Below are 16602 nucleotides of genomic sequence, written 5' to 3' on the forward strand. Positions count from 1 at the left end.
GAGTAAAGGTGTGTTTTCAGAAGAGATATGAAGAATTTTTAAAAATCGAACTTCAATTTTCAGCTTTAGGGCCATATTTTCTCTTTCCACTTGAACCTGAGGACAATTGTGCCTCATTATATAGAGAGCTGAGACAATCCGTCCATTATTTTGCGGGGTTTAAAACAATTAGAAATTATTGAGCTTGATTATTTCGTTGGGTAATAATATGTTTTGAATGTTGAAATTGCTTCCATTGATCTTTTTCCAGTGAATGTCGATTTCTTTAACTTTGCACCTTCAATTGAAATGTATAAAAATCAGACGCAATCTCCAGGTTTAATAAATTACATTGCGTGTCCAAATGCTCCTGGCCCGGCCCCTCTGTCACATTTTAGAACCGATTGTGGCCCGCAAGTCAAAAAGTTTGCCCACCCCTGGCCTAGGGCGACCAATGGGTTGGGGTGCCTTCTAGTGTCGGCCTCAGACCTACTTCCCATTAATCATAGTTAGAATAACAAGCATATTAAAACATGTTTATTAATCATGATCATCCTGGGGCGCCCCTTCAGCCACACGTTTACTTGTCAACCTGATTTTCAGATTGAATTGATGGTTATTGTCGATATTTTCCTAATTTGGAGCAGTTGCGTTACGTTATGTTACGTTAGTTACGTGAAAGCTCTAAATTGCTTTGGTTTGAAGTGATATCTGGTGGCGCAGCGCATAGACCGCGTGACCTTTAGTGCAGTCTCATTTTGCGTGAAAGAGATCGAACCCAGGTCGGTGCGATCTTTTTATTTTTTCTAAAATGTATTTCTTCATCCGTGGCTGTGATGCGCTGCTCACTTATACAACCGTAATCGCCGAAATGGATATGAACGGTGGCTTGAAGATCTCCAGCGATATGTTTGTGAATGTGTGACGAATCTGGTGCGCGAGACAGAGCCCCGCTGCAGACGTTACACAACGCACGCGCAGGGAAACCAGTAGGTTTGAAAACCAGTTGGTTTGTGTCGTTACTGCTCCCGCCGATCTTGAAGTCGGTTTTGAAGACGTTTGATGAAAAAAGAGGTTCGAGGGACAACAGCACTTGACAAGAATATTGAGTTCATTCTCAACAAGCACAGGTCAGGAACAGGCGCCTGCAGGCCACCTGGAGATCCTTCAGGAACCGAATTGAGAAAGTCTATCTAACATACATTTTAACATACATTTTATACACAACCAAATAGGAGGAGTTTATTATCCCCGGCCTTCGTGGACCAATCACCTTCATGCAAAATTACCTAATTCAGGAACTGATCTATAGGTTGAACCTAAAGACACGTGGAACCTCTGAGTTCAAACTGAACTGTGGCCTCCGTGACCCAGTTAAAGACAGAATCACGTAATATTCTAGAAATGATCTACTAACGTCGCTGCGCCCAGGCCTGTTACATATGTTCTTCTCTACTCCCGGAGATGTGGTCTTCCAAAGTCGAGGCATGTCATATAGATTGTTAAACCTTTGAGCTCTGACTTTGCATGTTTCGTATAAACTGATATTACACGGTAGGTGACAATATACTACAGTTTGAAAACCAGTAGGGTGTAACACCGGCATGACGACAATGGAAATTCTGAATTACTTAAAGTACAAGAAACTTGAAGAAGTTTTTCCAAATATGTGGGTGTCCCTCAGCATTGCTGTCACACTACCTGTGACAATAGCTTCTGCTGGAAGAAGCTTCTCTATATTAAAATGACTGAAGACCTACCTGAGGTCAACGATGAGTCAGGAACGCCTCACTGGGCTGACTAGCATCAACCAAGAGGTCTCAAGTAAAATATTATTTGATACCATCAACGAATATGCCATCAGGAAGTCCAGACGAGTCAAATTTTAATGCTGTGTCAATTTTGAAGGTGAATAGAAATACCAGAAACAACTGTTCATCTTCTATTATTTGAGATGGGGACATAAGTACAAAGAACTTCAATGTTTTAATGTTGTATTGGTACGTACCGTATCCAAAAAAGCACTTTTGTTTGTAGAGGGTATAGTTAGGGTATAGAGGGTCATCATTTGCTTAAATGTCCTTCCAGGTGCGTAAGAGTGTTTTGCACGGTTTATGGAGTTAATTTAATCCTAACTTTAATAAATTAATGAAAATAATAAAAAAGAAAGTGTGTGTGTGTGGGGGGGGGGCACACAACCCAATCTCGCCTAGGGCAACCAAAGGGCTAGAGCAGATGATTGTGAAGGAATAGGTCTGTGAGGTGAGAAAAAGACGATCTGTGTGAATATCAATCTGAGACCGGCCCACCGTGAGGCTACACTGCCCTCTAGCGGCCATCGGTGGTAAGACCCCTCTATTAAAACCCTACGGTTCAGAATAACAGTTGGATAGATAATGTTCGTAATAACCTTATGTTTACACATCATTTCTGTTTGTATTGTGTTATGAATAAATATATATATATATATATATAACAGGCCAGTGATTATTATTTCTCCTTCTTTTAAAGATAGAGAATCAGGGCGCTTCATAATTAATATAATAAATATTTGAACTTATTAATAAATTATATATATTGTATAATGATATATTATATTATTATTATTATATAATGTTTTATCTGATCTTATTTGGCATTTTTTTGGACTGCTTTATTTTTGAGAACATATCCAAAATGCAAAATGTTTATTTCAATAACTATTTGCAAATAACCTCAATATAATTCCAATATGAGTTTTAAAACAGCGTCATCACGTGGGAGGGTCTCCAGCTGCCTGTCAAGAAAACACAGGAAGTCACTCACTTCCTGTTAGTTCATTCTGTAGGCAACTTGTAGTTTACAGACCTCGTTGGGCTCTCCCATCATGCACTGGGCCAGGCAGTCCGTGGAGAAGCAACAGCAAGCGCCTCGCTCTCGTGAGATTATCGGTGCCCAACGTGATCATGACGTCAGGGCCAGTCGGACGCACATCTAACCGCGCATGCGTGGTTCGGAGACGGACTCTGCGGACCTTCTCCTCTCCCACGAGCCTCCGGTGTCGGTCTCCGTGTCTCCGGGAGAAATGCTGAGACTGTTGGTGAAGCAGCAAGTCCACGCGGCTTCTGGAGACACGTTGGGGCTGATTGACAGATTAATCTCAGATTATGAGGAGGACGTTTCTCCTTTTAGAGAACATGAGCGACACAGATCAGGTCGGTGCTTCTTCTTCCTGGTCCCGGTCTTCATGCTCGTTTTACGGCTTTACGTCAAATTTAGTCCGTTTCCAGCTCGTTGGTTGTAGTCAGCGAGACTTTTGGTGAACATGGTTCGTCTCCAGCTCTCCTCCGACCAGCTTCACCAGGGAGGAACTTTACACACCCGACGGTCCTCTAGTCAAACCTCCAGGACCTCACGGAGATGTTTTAGTCTATTAATAACCGTGTGTGTGTGTTACGAGGATCTAACGGATCTAATTGTTTGCAATAGTGTGTGTTAATATAAAGCGGTCAGAGTGTCGTAAAGCGGTCAGAGTGTCTGATCTCTCAGGTGTTCTGCAGCCTCAGTCTTTGATGTGACTTCAGCTCCAGAAGCTGTGGTGAAAGGGTTAAACTGCATTGAGTGCAGCTGGTCCTTTAGTCAGAGTTGTTTCTGATGATCATCTTTTGAATCAACATTACAATTTAAAACACCATCAAGTCACTTCTTGGTCACACTGAGTTGTGGTGTTTCATAATCTATTGGGATCAGATTATAATCTGCATACAAACCAAAACAACACAAAGAGATGTGAGTCATTGTTAGTGTGAGAACGTATTTAATTCAGCTTGTTAGAAACTGAACAATGAGACGGTTTAGTAGCTTTATATTAATAAAGTAATACTATGAACCAGGTTGTTTATATTAATAAAGTAATACTATGAACCAGGTTGTTTATATTAATAAAGAAATAATATGAACCAGGTTGTTTATATTAATAAAGTAATACTATGAACCAGGTTGTTTCTATTAATAAAGTAATACTATGAACCAGGTTGTTTATATTAATAAAGCAATACTATGAACCAGGTTGTTTGTATTGATAAAGTAATACTATGAACCAGGTTGTTTATATTAATAAAGTAATACTATGAACCAGGTTGTTTGTGTTGATAAAGTAATACAATGATGACAAAGTCTCTCAGATCTTTTTTGTAGTCCATCTCCTGAACGTTGTAGTTCCACCGTGCAGACTGACCTCACTAACATGCTGTCGCATCATAACTACGTAGTTTGGTGAGAGTTGAGTCTGATCCTCTTTTCCTAACTCCTCATGAACTCTCCTTCCCATCTCTCCTTGACCCCGTGACGTGTTCCCCAGAGGTCAAGGAGAAGTGGTTAGGAAGCGACGTTAGGAGGTCACTATCTGACTGTTGGACTGTGACCTTCTGTGTCCGTCTCCAGGAGAAATGCTGAGACTGTTGGTGAAGCAGAGACTCCAGGCGGCTTCTGAACACACTCTGGGGCTGATTGACAGATTCACAGCCGATTATGAGGAGGAAGTTTCTCGTTTGAGGGAAAATGAGCGACGACACAAACTCCTGGAGGCCGTGTTCAACCCTCGAGTTCAGCTGCACAGATCAGGTTTGTGCTTTTCCATTATTATTCCCGTCTTCGTGCTCGTGTTACGGGTTTACGTCGACACGGCGAGGAGATGTGTCGAGTAAATAATAATAAATGAGAGGGGGAGGAGGGCCCCTCCTGTGAGGAAGGAGCACACGAGCAGATCCGAGGTCAGGACCACGTCACGGGATGTGGGTGCTGGAAGAGCCGGACTTGTTCTGGGAGAGCAGAGTGGTTTTGGGTTCTGACCTGTGCTGCCTGAGAAGGACTCTGTGATGCATCACATGAGCTTCTGTTTGACACGTGATCAGAGAATAAATCCTCCCGCTGGAAAGGAGAGAACGAGAGAAGGTCGTTGGCTGAATTATGACTTCACCAGACATCCAGTTGTGGAAATACGTGACAGTGTGGTGCATTGTTTTATAGTAATGTTCATTGTTTTATCGTAATGTTCATTGTTCTATAGTAATGTACATTGTTTTACAGTAATGTTCATTGTTTTTTAGTAATGTGCATTGTTTTATAGTAATGTACATTTATTTGTAGTAATGTTCATTGTTTTATCGTAATGTTCATTGTTTTATTGTAATGTTCATTGTTTTACAGTAATGTTCATTGTTTTTTAGTAATGTGCATTGTTTTATAGTAATGTACATTGTTTTATAGTAATGTTCATTGTTTTATAATAATGTACATTGTTTTATAGTAATGTACATTTATTTGTAGTAATGTTCATTGTTTTATAGTAATGTTCATTGTTTTATAGTAATGTACATTTATTTGTAGTAATGTTCATTGTTTTATAGTAATGTTCATTGTTTTATAGTAATGTTCATTGTTTTATAGTAATGCACATTTATTTGTAGTAATGTTCATTGTTTTATAGTAATGTTCATTGTTTTATAGTAATGTACATTTATTTGTAGTAATGTTCATTGTTTTATAGTAATGTTCATTGTTTTATAGTAATGTTCATTGTTTTATAGTAATGTTCATTGTTTTATAATAATGTACATTGTTTTATAATAATGTACATTGTTTTACAGCAATGTACATTGTTTTATAGTAATGTTCATTGTTTTATAGTAATGTATATTGTTCTATAGTAATGTTCATTGTTTTATAGTAATGTTCATTGTTTTACAGTAATGTATATTGTTCTATAGTAATGTTCATTGTTTTATAATAATGTTCATTGTTTTATAGTAATGTTCATTGTTTTATAGTAATGAAGGAGGTAAGAGTCAACCCTCTCCTGAAGAAACCCACCTCGACCCGTCTGAAGTCAGCAACTACAGACCGGTCTCTCTTCTTCCTTTTCTTTCCAAAACTCTGGAGCGAGCTATCTTCAACCAAGTGTCCTCCTGTCTCCACGGCAACGACCTTCTTGACCCTCACCAGTCTGGATTCAAGGCCACTCAACAGAGACTGGCCTCCTTGCTGTCTGAGCAGCTTCACTCTGCTAGAGCAGCCTCTCTCTCCTCTGTCCTTATCCTTCACTCTGCTAGAGCAGCCTCTCTCTCCTCTGTCCTTATCCTTCACTCTGCTAGAGCAGCCTCTCTCCTCTGTCCTTATCCTTCACACTGCTAGAGCAGCCTCTCTCCTCTGTCCTTATCCTTCACTCTGCTAGAGCAGCCTCTCTCTTCTCTGTCCTTATCCTTCTAGACCTTTCTGCAGCATTTGACACCGTGAACCACCAGATCCTTATCTCTTCCCTTCAGGTCCTGGTATCTCAGGCTCTGCACTCTCCCTCTTCTCTTCCTACCTCAACGACCACACTTACGGTACCTTGGAGAGGATCTGTGTCTGATCCTTGTCCTCTCACTACTGGGGTTCCTCAAGGCTCCGTCCTGGGTCCCCTCCTCTTCTCTCTGTGCACTCATTCTCTGGGCTCTGTCATTGGCTTCTCCTACCATAGCTATGCTGATGAGTCCCAACTGATCCTCTCGTTTCCCTGATCTGAAACACAGGTAGCAGAATCTCTCTGACAGACATCTCTCAGTGGATGTCTGCTCACCACCTGAAAATCAACCCTGACAAGACCGAGCTACTATTCCTTCCAGGGAAAGAGTCCCCCACCCACGACCTGACTACCACCTTCACCAGCTCTGTGTTGGCCCCGCCCCAGACTGCCAGGAACCTCGGGGTGACACTCGACAGTCAACTCTCCCTGACGGCCAACATCACTGCGACAACGCGTTCCTGTAGGTCCATGCTGCACAACATCAGGAGAACACGGCCTCTTCTTACTCAGAAGGCGGCCCAGGTTCTGGTCCAGGCTCTGGTCCAGGCTCTGGTCCAGGTTCTGGTCCAGGCTCTGGTCCAGGCTCTGGTCCAGGTTCTGGTCCAGGCTCTGGTCCAGGCTCTGGTCATTTCGCGCCTCGACTACTGCAACTCCCTCCTGGCAGCTCTACCTGCTAAGGCCATCCGACCTCTGCAGCTCATCCAGAATGCTCCTGCTGGTCTTCAGCCTGACTCCTCCCACACCACTCCACTCCTCCGCTCTCTTCATGGTTACCAGTGGAGCAGCATCCGCTTCACAACATTGGTTCTTGCGTACCGTGCTACGAACGGATCGGGCCCCGTCTACATCCTGGATGTGGTCACACCGTACACCCCGGCACAACAGCCAACCGACTTGTGACTCCTGCACCTCGAGCTCATCACTCTACATCCAGACTGTTTGCTGTCCTGGCTCCTCATTGGTGGAACGAGCTCCCCACTGACATCAGGACAGCAGGAAGTCTCTACACCAGGGGTCCCCAAACTTTTTCCTGAGAGGCACACATAACGTTTCCCTTGTCTGCTGGAGTGATTTTCTCCGCGTCTCACTGCAATCTCAACGGCAGCGGGCCAGGTGAAAAAAATAATAAATCGGAACGCGTCTGGTATTGTTCAGGGGGCCGGTCCAAATGTGGAGGTGGGCCGGATTCGGCCCGCGGGCCGTAGTTTGGGGACCACTGCTCTACACCTTCCGCCGGAAACTAAAAACACATCTTTTCCGACTAATATCTGGATTAAAACACAGATTAGTACTTCAGTGGCTCTTACTTCTGGTACTTTTGTACTTCGACTTTCTTGAAGAAATGTTACTTTCTGGATTCTTGTTCTGAGTTTGTCCTCTTGGTTGTGTGGTCCAGTGTGGTCCAGTGTCGGCGATGCAGAACATCAGGAAAGCCGCTGTATGCCGAGCTGTTCATAAAGTTTATTTAGCGCTTAAACTTCTGGATGTGTTCATTACGATCCCTGGCCCACACACACATTCACACACACATTCACACACATATTCAAACTCCTGTTCTGTATGATCATCTCCACATACATGTTTGCACACATTTATATTATCTACTTGTTCTGGAAGAGTAGAGATGGTTATATGATGGGGTGACGAGGCACTTAAAATTAGCCGATATATTTAACACTTATGTTCACACCAAACGCGTTGAGTAGTTTGATGTTTCCACGTTTGTGTGATTTCACAAGTATAGAGCAGAAATAGTGGTTATTTCTTCCTTTGAGTTTATTTGACTTTGTGCCGTTATAAAATCAATGTTTCTGTGATCGACGCTTCCCCCTTTTGATGTCGGACGGGCAATCATCCTGAGGACTGACGTCTGGTTAGAATTAACGAGACAGTTTGAGGGCGGATCAGCCTTTGAGACGCAGAGAGCCTGATGTCAATCATCTCGTTAAATTAAGCGGGAAAATAGGACATTTGATCGACTTTGTTGAGCCACGTACGAGAAATAGGGCCCCGCTGCTTACAAATGTTATTGTTTTGTATTTCTGTGTTTGTACATGAAGAGCAACAAATACACATTTAGTCAGTAATGAAAGTTGATATCAGTCTGAAGTCACCGTTGTTCATAATGTGCTCCCTGCAGATGTCCAGCAGCTGGTTTGGATTAAACCAAATGTCCCCCCTGAGGACCCGGAGCCCCTTCAAATAAAAGAGGACCCAGAGCCCCTCCTCATAAAAGAGGAGCTGCAGGATCTCTGGACCCGTCTAGAGGGAGATCAGCTCATTGTGCTGGAGGAGGCCGATATCACCAAGTTCTTATCCACTGCTGTTACTGTGAAGAGTGAAGATGACGAACCTCAGACCTCACGGCTTCATCAAAGCCAGACGGAGGACAACAAAGAGGCGGAGCCTCCCGCCTGCAGCTCAGCTACGACAATACAGACGGAAACTGATGGAGAGGACTGTGGGGGATCAGGACCAGACAGGAACCTAAATCCACATCGTCATTCACATCCAAATGCTGATGATGAAGAGGCTTCAGACTCTTCTGAGACTGAGGTCAGTTGTGGTGATTGGCAAGAAGCTTTGTCAGATTCTGGACCTGACAGTGAAGACGGGGACAATGTCTGGAAGGAGCCCAGGGCACCTGAGTCTGCTGCACATGCCCTGAAATATAAGGAAGCTCTTGTAAGTCAGGTGGGATGTAACACCGGCAACAAATCCAATGAATCACGATCAAAAGAGCTCATGAGAGAGAAAGCATTCAGGTGTGATGATTGTGGGAAAAGATTTACACAACAGGGAAATCTGACGAATCACATTGGAGTCCACACAGGAGAGAAACCATTCAGTTGTGATGATTGTGAGCAAAGATTTACACAACAGGGAGCTCTGAAGCGACACATGAGAGTCCACACAGGAGAGAAACCCTTCAGTTGTGATGTTTGTGGGAAAAGATTTACAGAACAGGGAAATCTGAAGACACACATGAGAGTCCACACAGGAGAGAAACCATTCAGTTGTGATGTTTGTGGGCAAAGATTTACACACCAGGGACATCTGAAGGATCACATGAGAGTCCACACAGGAGAGAAACCATTCAGTTGTGATGTTTGTGGGCACAGATTTACACAACAGGGAGCTCTGAAGCGACACATGAGAATCCACACAGGAGAGAAACCATTCAGTTGTGATGTTTGTGGAAAAAGATTTATACACCGGGGACATCTGAAGACACACATTAGAGTCCACACAGGAGAGAAACCATTCAGTTGTGATGTTTGTGTAAAAACGTTTGTATCACAGCAAGGTCTGAAGAAACACATGAGAGTCCACACAGGATAGAATGTGTTTCTTCCAATAGCGACAAATTAACTATGTGAGTTGTTCTCTTTATGTTGTGTTTCATAAAAATAAGGTAACATTTTTTTCATTGTTTCCCATGTAATTTGTTTGTAAATGAGATGGAAGACAGTGTTTTTTTAATCATTTGATAAATCTTTATTAAAAACAATAACAACATACTGAGTGTCTTGGATGGAGGTAACTAAAAACAAACTAAAAACTGCACAAATACGTCTGTATTTAAAATGCATTTTCCCTGTAATTGTTTAAAGTCTACATAAAGAGACTTTTGCAAGTTCACTTTGTGTTACTGAAACTGTGTTACACTTTATCCATATGTCACCATGAAACTTCTCCAGTTGGTTACTGCCATTAAGACCATAGTTTTAATCAATTGTTCAAAAGTTTTCTGAAGTGTTATGTTTAAATATGCAACTGAGGTGTTAACTAATGCTCACTGTTGGTGCTAAAGGAGAAATCTACAGACCCAAATAGACAAAGGCTGGCCAATGCTGCTGCATGCATGTGATTCTGTGAAAGAATGCCCGATGCTCCTGCAATATATGCAAATAAGGCAGATATACTGCAATGGAGTTAATGGATGCTGGGAGAGCCCACCAGGAACTATTTTAACAAAATGACCTGAATTATTGTTACTATTTTAAAGGTGTTTAAGTGTGTTGATGAATCTTTTGTAGACAAACACACTCGTGGTTGTAAACATCAACAAGTGATATCAAACTCTCATTTCTCTGTGACAAACATGTTTTAGAGGAAAGTTTAAAGCACAGAGACTGACTGGCAAATGTTCTCTGGTCTCAACATGAACTCTGGACTTTGTGGTGTTTCAAGAGGAAAACTGACTCAGTTATTCTCTCATTAGTTTCATATTTTATACATTAGCTTCGTATGAAACCCTGAAAATAAGACAAGAAGAAAGTACTTTGATCATTCAAGAAATACTTTATTCATCATGTGAACCTGTTAAACCAGTTTGACCAGAATCTCAGTTATGTAAAAGAATAATGAAAGATTTACTTATTGATTATGATACTTTATTTTATAAAACAACACAGTACATCATTTGTACGTTGATTTGGAAAACAACAACAACATTTAGTCTCACAAATGTATTAATAGAATAATTTGCATGAAGTTCTAAGAACAAAATACCTCCGATAAAGAAGCTCTGGTGCTTTCTCTTTAAGACCCATGCAGAGGAAGAGAAACTTAAATTAAAGAATACATCAATAACAATATCCATCAAACATTTAGAGCTCAGAGCATTTTACATTTCCCTGCAGATAAATATGAGTTCAGGTAAACAAAGAGCATCATGAGCAGTGAGAGCCTCCATGACTCAACACACACAGGAAGGAGCGCCACCTACAGGAACTCAGACACCTACACAACAATAAGGAGAAGATGGACAAGTCCCGCCCACAAGGTTTGATTGACAAGTGAAGAAAAGTCTGCTCAGCGACGATGATGGAAACAAAATAAGTTTAAGACTTAAAACACAGACTTTAACCAGATGTCCCTGAACTCACTTCTGTCTATTTGAGTTTACTGAACTCAACAGTGTCTCCAGGAGAATAAAACCCAAGTCCAGCATAGAGAGGCTGAGTGAATGTGGTCTGGACTCTGTGGAGGAGAGTCATGGTGTCAGAGACGCTGTAGAAGGACAGAACACCTGCTCTGTGATCCAGGTACACTCCTAATCTGGAGGACTGAGGACCAGAGACGGGAGTTTGGACTTTGTTGTGAAGAAATGTAAAACTGTTATTGAGACAACGTAACGCCCAAGATTTATTATTGTATCCAAACAGACATTCATCCCCTCTCCCTGTTCTGCTGATATTCTTGTATGAGACGGCTACATCAACTCTTCCTCTCCACTCCACCTCCCAGTAACAACGTCCAGTCAGACTCTCTCTACTCAGGACCTGACCACATGGAGTGAACCTGTCTGAGTGACTAGAATAAGACTGTTCTTCTCTCATAAATGTTGCTTTTCTGTTCCCCTCAGATAATAACAGATGTGTGTGTGCTGTGTTTGGATCCAGAGTGATGTCACATGAATACCTTAAGAATCCAGCTCTGGTCTCGGGCTCTGCTTGTGAAGGAGACAGTAAATCGTCCACTTCAGTCACTGCCAGTGAGACGTTTGTCCACTTGTCCCCCAGAACGTCCTGTAGTTTATCTCTGACTTCTGACACAGCCGCCGTCACATCCTCAAAGTGTCTCAGAGGACGGATATCGATGCCGGACGAGTGTGTAGACTCAGCGTGGTGACAGTGAGGGTAGTGGAGTAGAAACTGCTTGAGATCCTCTGTGTGTGACAGCAGCTTCAGCTCAGCCTCGTTCCTCTTCAGCTCAGTGATCTCCTGCTCCAGCTTCTCCTGAAGCTCTTGGACTCGACTCACTTCAGTTCTCTGCGGGATCTGCCCTGCTGCTTCACGCCAGAGCTTCTGTTCTCCATGAGCCGGATCAGCTCAGTGAAGATCTTCTCACTGTCCTCCACTGTTTTATCAGCAGAGAGGTTGAGGGCCTCCACCTCCTGATGGAGCAGCTTCAGGTCTTTCTCTCGGTCCTGGATTCTCTGCTGGATGTTGAGTCGACTCCCCTCCAGCTCTCTCTTCCTCTCGGTCCTTTCTGCTGCAGCTGAGACTGTGTCGTGGCCTTTATGTTCATCCACAGAGCAGAGGTAGCAGATACACTGCTGATCAGTACGGCAGAACATCTTCATCACCTCGTCATGACGAGAGCAGATGTTCTCCTGGAGCTTGTTGGAGGGCTCCACCAGCTTGTGTTTCTTGAATTGAGGAACATGATAATGACGCTGAAGGTGTTTCTCAGAGTAAGAAACCAGACACACCAGACAGGACTTGGAGGCCTTCAGTCTCCTCCCAGTGCAGACATCACAGGCCACATCTTCAGCTCCAGCATAGCAGTGATCAGCAGGAGTAGCTTGGAGTCCAGTCTTCTTCAGCTGCTCCACTAGAACTGCCAACATGGTGTTCTTCAGCAGGACAGGCCTCTGTGTGAAGGTCTTCCTACACTGAGTGCAGCAGGAGTTTCTTCCCCTCCTCTTCCTCCCAGTGGGCTTTAATACAGTTCATGCAGTAGCTGTGTCCACAGGGAATAGCCACCGGATCCTTCAGGAGATCTAGACAGATGGAACAAGAGATGGTTTCCCGATCCAGCTGAACTCCTTTCTGCTCCATTTCACCTCTCAGGAGCAACGACTGCCTGAGTTTCACTTCCTCAGAAGCGACTCTGCTTTGACTTCTGATGTGAACAACATGTGACGGTTCAGTGAACGGGGCGTGTCAGCTCTATTGGGAGGGAACCAGGAAGTGTGTGGACAGAGTGCAGCCGTCTGTGTTTGAGAGCAGGAGGAAGAGGGAGGGGCTTATCAAGCTGTACTTCATTCCTGGAGGAGGAGCGGCGCTGTGAATGTGAACTTTGTTCCTCATTTACAGACAAAGACTCTGTTACAACCTACTCCATGTTTTACATCACCTCACTTTCTTCATTTTAACATATTTATGTGCTGCTCAGATGTTGATGATTGCTCCATATTTCTCTACAACTCTTCCTCAAATCCAGTTTGCCTGATGAGGTTTGTCCCAGTGATTTGTTTGTCCTCCTGAATCAGTTTGCTGCCTGTCATTAAAGCAGCCGAGCAGGTAGAAGCAGTCAGTCAGGAGCCTCTCCCTCACAGACTCTAAAGTTCCCCCGGCTCGCCCTCTGCATGCCTTCATGTTGTTATAAATCTCTCTGCAGACGCCATCTCTACATGTAACTCTCTGGGTCGAAGTCGACGCTCTGATGCAAAGCAGCTGTCTCAAGTGGAACACGACAACAGGATCTGACATGAAATGCCGAGGCAGCGAGCAACCAGTCGTGATGATGAATACCGTCTCCTGTTATTCTCCACGAGCACGAGGGCTCAGAGGCGTAAGCTTGTGACTCCTCTTCACGTCGACATGCAACATGCATGACTACTAAAGCTAGACTACAAGTATAATTCATATGTGGAGGTCAGAAGTTGTTCAATTACTCCATGAATAATTCCATGATCTCACACATTAATATTGTTGCCACAGACCAAGAAACCAGTTTGTAGAACAGGAAGTTGGCAACCAGCCAGACTCAGTTGTGGGCGTGTCCACGTTGGTTGTTGCTCGTTCACAACGCCTCGGCGATGACGTCATCACTCGTGTCCTCGGGTGCTTTCACAGCGTCTCCTCTCAATGACTGCGGCTCATTGCGGCTCACTCCTTTGTTTGTCTCAGCAGATGTTTTGATGTAAATATTACAGATGTTTGGTCACACGATAGAAGTCATCACGTTATTCTATAAGTTCACTAAAGTTATTCAACAGATGGTTGTGAAGGAATAGGTCTGTGAGATGAGAAAAAGACGATATGTGTGAATGTCAATCTGAGACCGGCCCACCGTGAGGCTACACTTCCCTCTAGCGGCCATCGGTGGTAAGACCCCTCTATTAAAACCCTAAGGTTCAGAATAACAGTTGGATAGATAATGTTAGTAATAACCTTATGTTTACACATCATTTCTCTTTGTATTGTGTTATATATGTATATATATATATATATATTGTGGCATCACAACCAGAGGGGAAAACTTTTTTGCAGAAAAAAAAAAGGGTGGGAAAAACACACTCAGTTAAACCCAGTAGGGTTTAGGAAAATTTGAGGCAGGGCTAAGCTTAAAAGAAGAGGGCAGAGCACAAGGAAAGGGAGCTGGAAAAGGGGAGAAGGGTCACGAACAAGGCAAAAAAGGGGGACGGAAGTGGATTTTTTTGGGGATAAGGAAAGAATTTTCCCCGGGACATTTTTTGGGACAGGCCCATTTGGAATGAAAAATTCAGTTTTTTAACCTTGGAGAGTCCTTCTGAAGAACGGGGACACCCCTGAGTGACAGAGGTATCCACTCAAGTTGATTAGGAAGTTTGATGACTTGGTGCAGAACTTCAAATCCCAGGCCCCATCCCTGTCATTCAGAGCTGGGGGAGCCAGGGGAAAGAAATCAAGAGTTTGAACAAAAAGTGTTTTGAAAAAGAGCAGGACCCCAACGGGTCGGGGTGAAACAAAGTACACTTTCTTTTTGATGAGGGACTTTCATGTTTAAATTACTGTGTTAAATCAACTGTTGATCGGGTTTTTGGGAAAAATTTCAGGATGTAAATAAGACTGCCCTTAAAAGTGAGATTCTGAGTACCCAAAATTTGATGGTTTCCATAACTTTTTTCAAAGCTAAAAATTGAATTGATAAGAGTGAAAAACGGGAAAGAAACAGACATCATGAGCCCCTTTTTGGAGGTTTTGGGTCTGTTATGAAAAAAAGGGTTTTCAAGAAATGAACAGCTACAGAGAATGAACTGGGGACAGTCCCGGGTGAGAAATGCTGATGGAGGGGGGTTTTGCAGTTTGTGAAGGGGTTGGGCCCCAACCCCCAGTGACAAGAGGATAACCCACCCATTTGAAACTGAGTGTTACTGTCATTACCATGGCAGTGTAAAAACGATGGACCTCAGCTGGGAGGGGGAGTGACTTTGCTGCCCTCGGGGAAAGGGGAAGGCGAACCCCCTAACGAATAAAAGGAAACCTTTTTAGGGGGATGTAAAACCAGGAAGCACTTTGTTTGGCCCCATTTTTAGGAGAAAAAGGTAAACCAGGGAAACAACACAACTCACATTTCAAGTAAAGGGGTAATCAGGAACTTCCTGATTCTGACTTTCCCTTGTGGGGGGAAAAAAGTTGTGACCCAAAGTCAAACTTTGTAAAACATATGCCCCTAAATGTTCCCAATGTTCAAGTTTGGACAAGCCTTGGCAGGATCGTGGCTCAAATGGTTTAGCCATGATGAAAATGCTGACCCAATGAAAGGCAATATGGAACAGCGATTGCAGGAAGAAAAGTGCAATGTCCAGGCTGAGGAACATTTCACTCCTTCCTATTTTTAAAAAAGGCCCCTTTATCAGGTTCCCAAAAATGAGCAAATTGTGGAACAACTCTTTGAAATCACTTCTGAGTTAAATTGTTAGGAGCCCACTTGTGAAAGACCAAAAGATGTTGCAACGGGGGTCCCAAAAAAAGGACTACTGAGGGAGTGTCAGATCACGAAAAAATTTAAAAAACTTAATCTGAAACTCCCCTTTTAAAGGGTGCTGGATATTGGGCCCCCCGGGGGGTGGACACCCGTACATCTTTGGGCATAGTGAAACACCCTAGATTTAGAAAAGGGAAATGCTAACTCAAAAAAACTCTTCCTCTTTAGCAGCTTATCAAAAATTTTTACTGACCAAAACCCATGTCCAATCACCAAAATTTTCGTTTTCAGGTGGGAAACCCCAATCTACCACCCCAGACAGATGGCTGTTTTCAAAATCAAAGCCATGCTGAGGAAACCCTCGACAAACAAGAAACTGGGACCAGCTGTCCCACCTTCTGTTATAAAATTCCTCAGGCTTCACGGGTTTTTCATTTGACCTGTTTTATTCTTACCCCGCCCTTGCTGCCAAGAGACTTACTGTCCCCCCCTTCATGATTGGGCCTTGATGAAAAACAGGATCCCGTTTTTCCCCGGGAAAGGGGCCCTGGGAACCCCGAACAACACCCCAGCACGCAACTGAGAATTCAGCCCCGGAGACAATCCCGTTCTTCCCCCTGTGGGAAACAAATTCTTCTACCACCCTATGGGGAAATTAAAATTGTTTTTAAAGCAAACCCGGGAAAAGGGAAAATGGACAAATATACCTGTTAATTTGAAATCATTTCTGTTCAATTGTCTTCCACCCCGGTGCCAGAAGAACCGGGACCAAGTGCAGTTTCAGCCCTCACCAGCTCCACAAAGGAGCTGGTTCAGGATGTATTTTCATCCTCAGGCTGAACCTTTTTAAAATGAAAAGGCCCGGAAAACTCAAA

General features: G+C 43.4%; 1 protein-coding gene and 1 pseudogene across 2 annotated transcripts; one reads left to right on the forward strand and one right to left on the reverse strand.

Moving 5' to 3' along the window:
* Window positions 1-2941: 2941 nt before the first annotated feature.
* LOC130198226 (zinc finger protein 239-like) lies at window positions 2942-9823 on the forward strand. 2 transcript variants are annotated; one of them, XM_056421371.1, is made up of 3 exons: window positions 2942-3173; window positions 4402-4581; window positions 8445-9823. In XM_056421371.1, exons 1-3 carry the CDS (start codon window positions 2963-2965, stop codon window positions 9644-9646), a joined length of 1593 nt encoding a protein of 530 aa, XP_056277346.1. In that variant the 5' UTR covers window positions 2942-2962; the 3' UTR covers window positions 9647-9823. The 2 variants fall into 2 exon arrangements, with proteins under 2 accessions (XP_056277346.1, XP_056277347.1); XM_056421372.1 differs by lacking the exon at window positions 8445-9823 and adding an exon at window positions 7090-7600.
* A 1758-nt stretch (window positions 9824-11581) lies between these two features.
* Window positions 11582-13087, reverse strand: LOC130198367 (E3 ubiquitin/ISG15 ligase TRIM25-like; annotated as a pseudogene).
* Window positions 13088-16602: the final 3515 nt, after the last annotated feature.

The sequence above is a fragment of the Pseudoliparis swirei genome, chromosome 8, assembly GCF_029220125.1.
Source record: "Pseudoliparis swirei isolate HS2019 ecotype Mariana Trench chromosome 8, NWPU_hadal_v1, whole genome shotgun sequence".
In the NCBI taxonomy this organism is placed as follows: domain Eukaryota; kingdom Metazoa; phylum Chordata; class Actinopteri; order Perciformes; family Liparidae; genus Pseudoliparis; species Pseudoliparis swirei.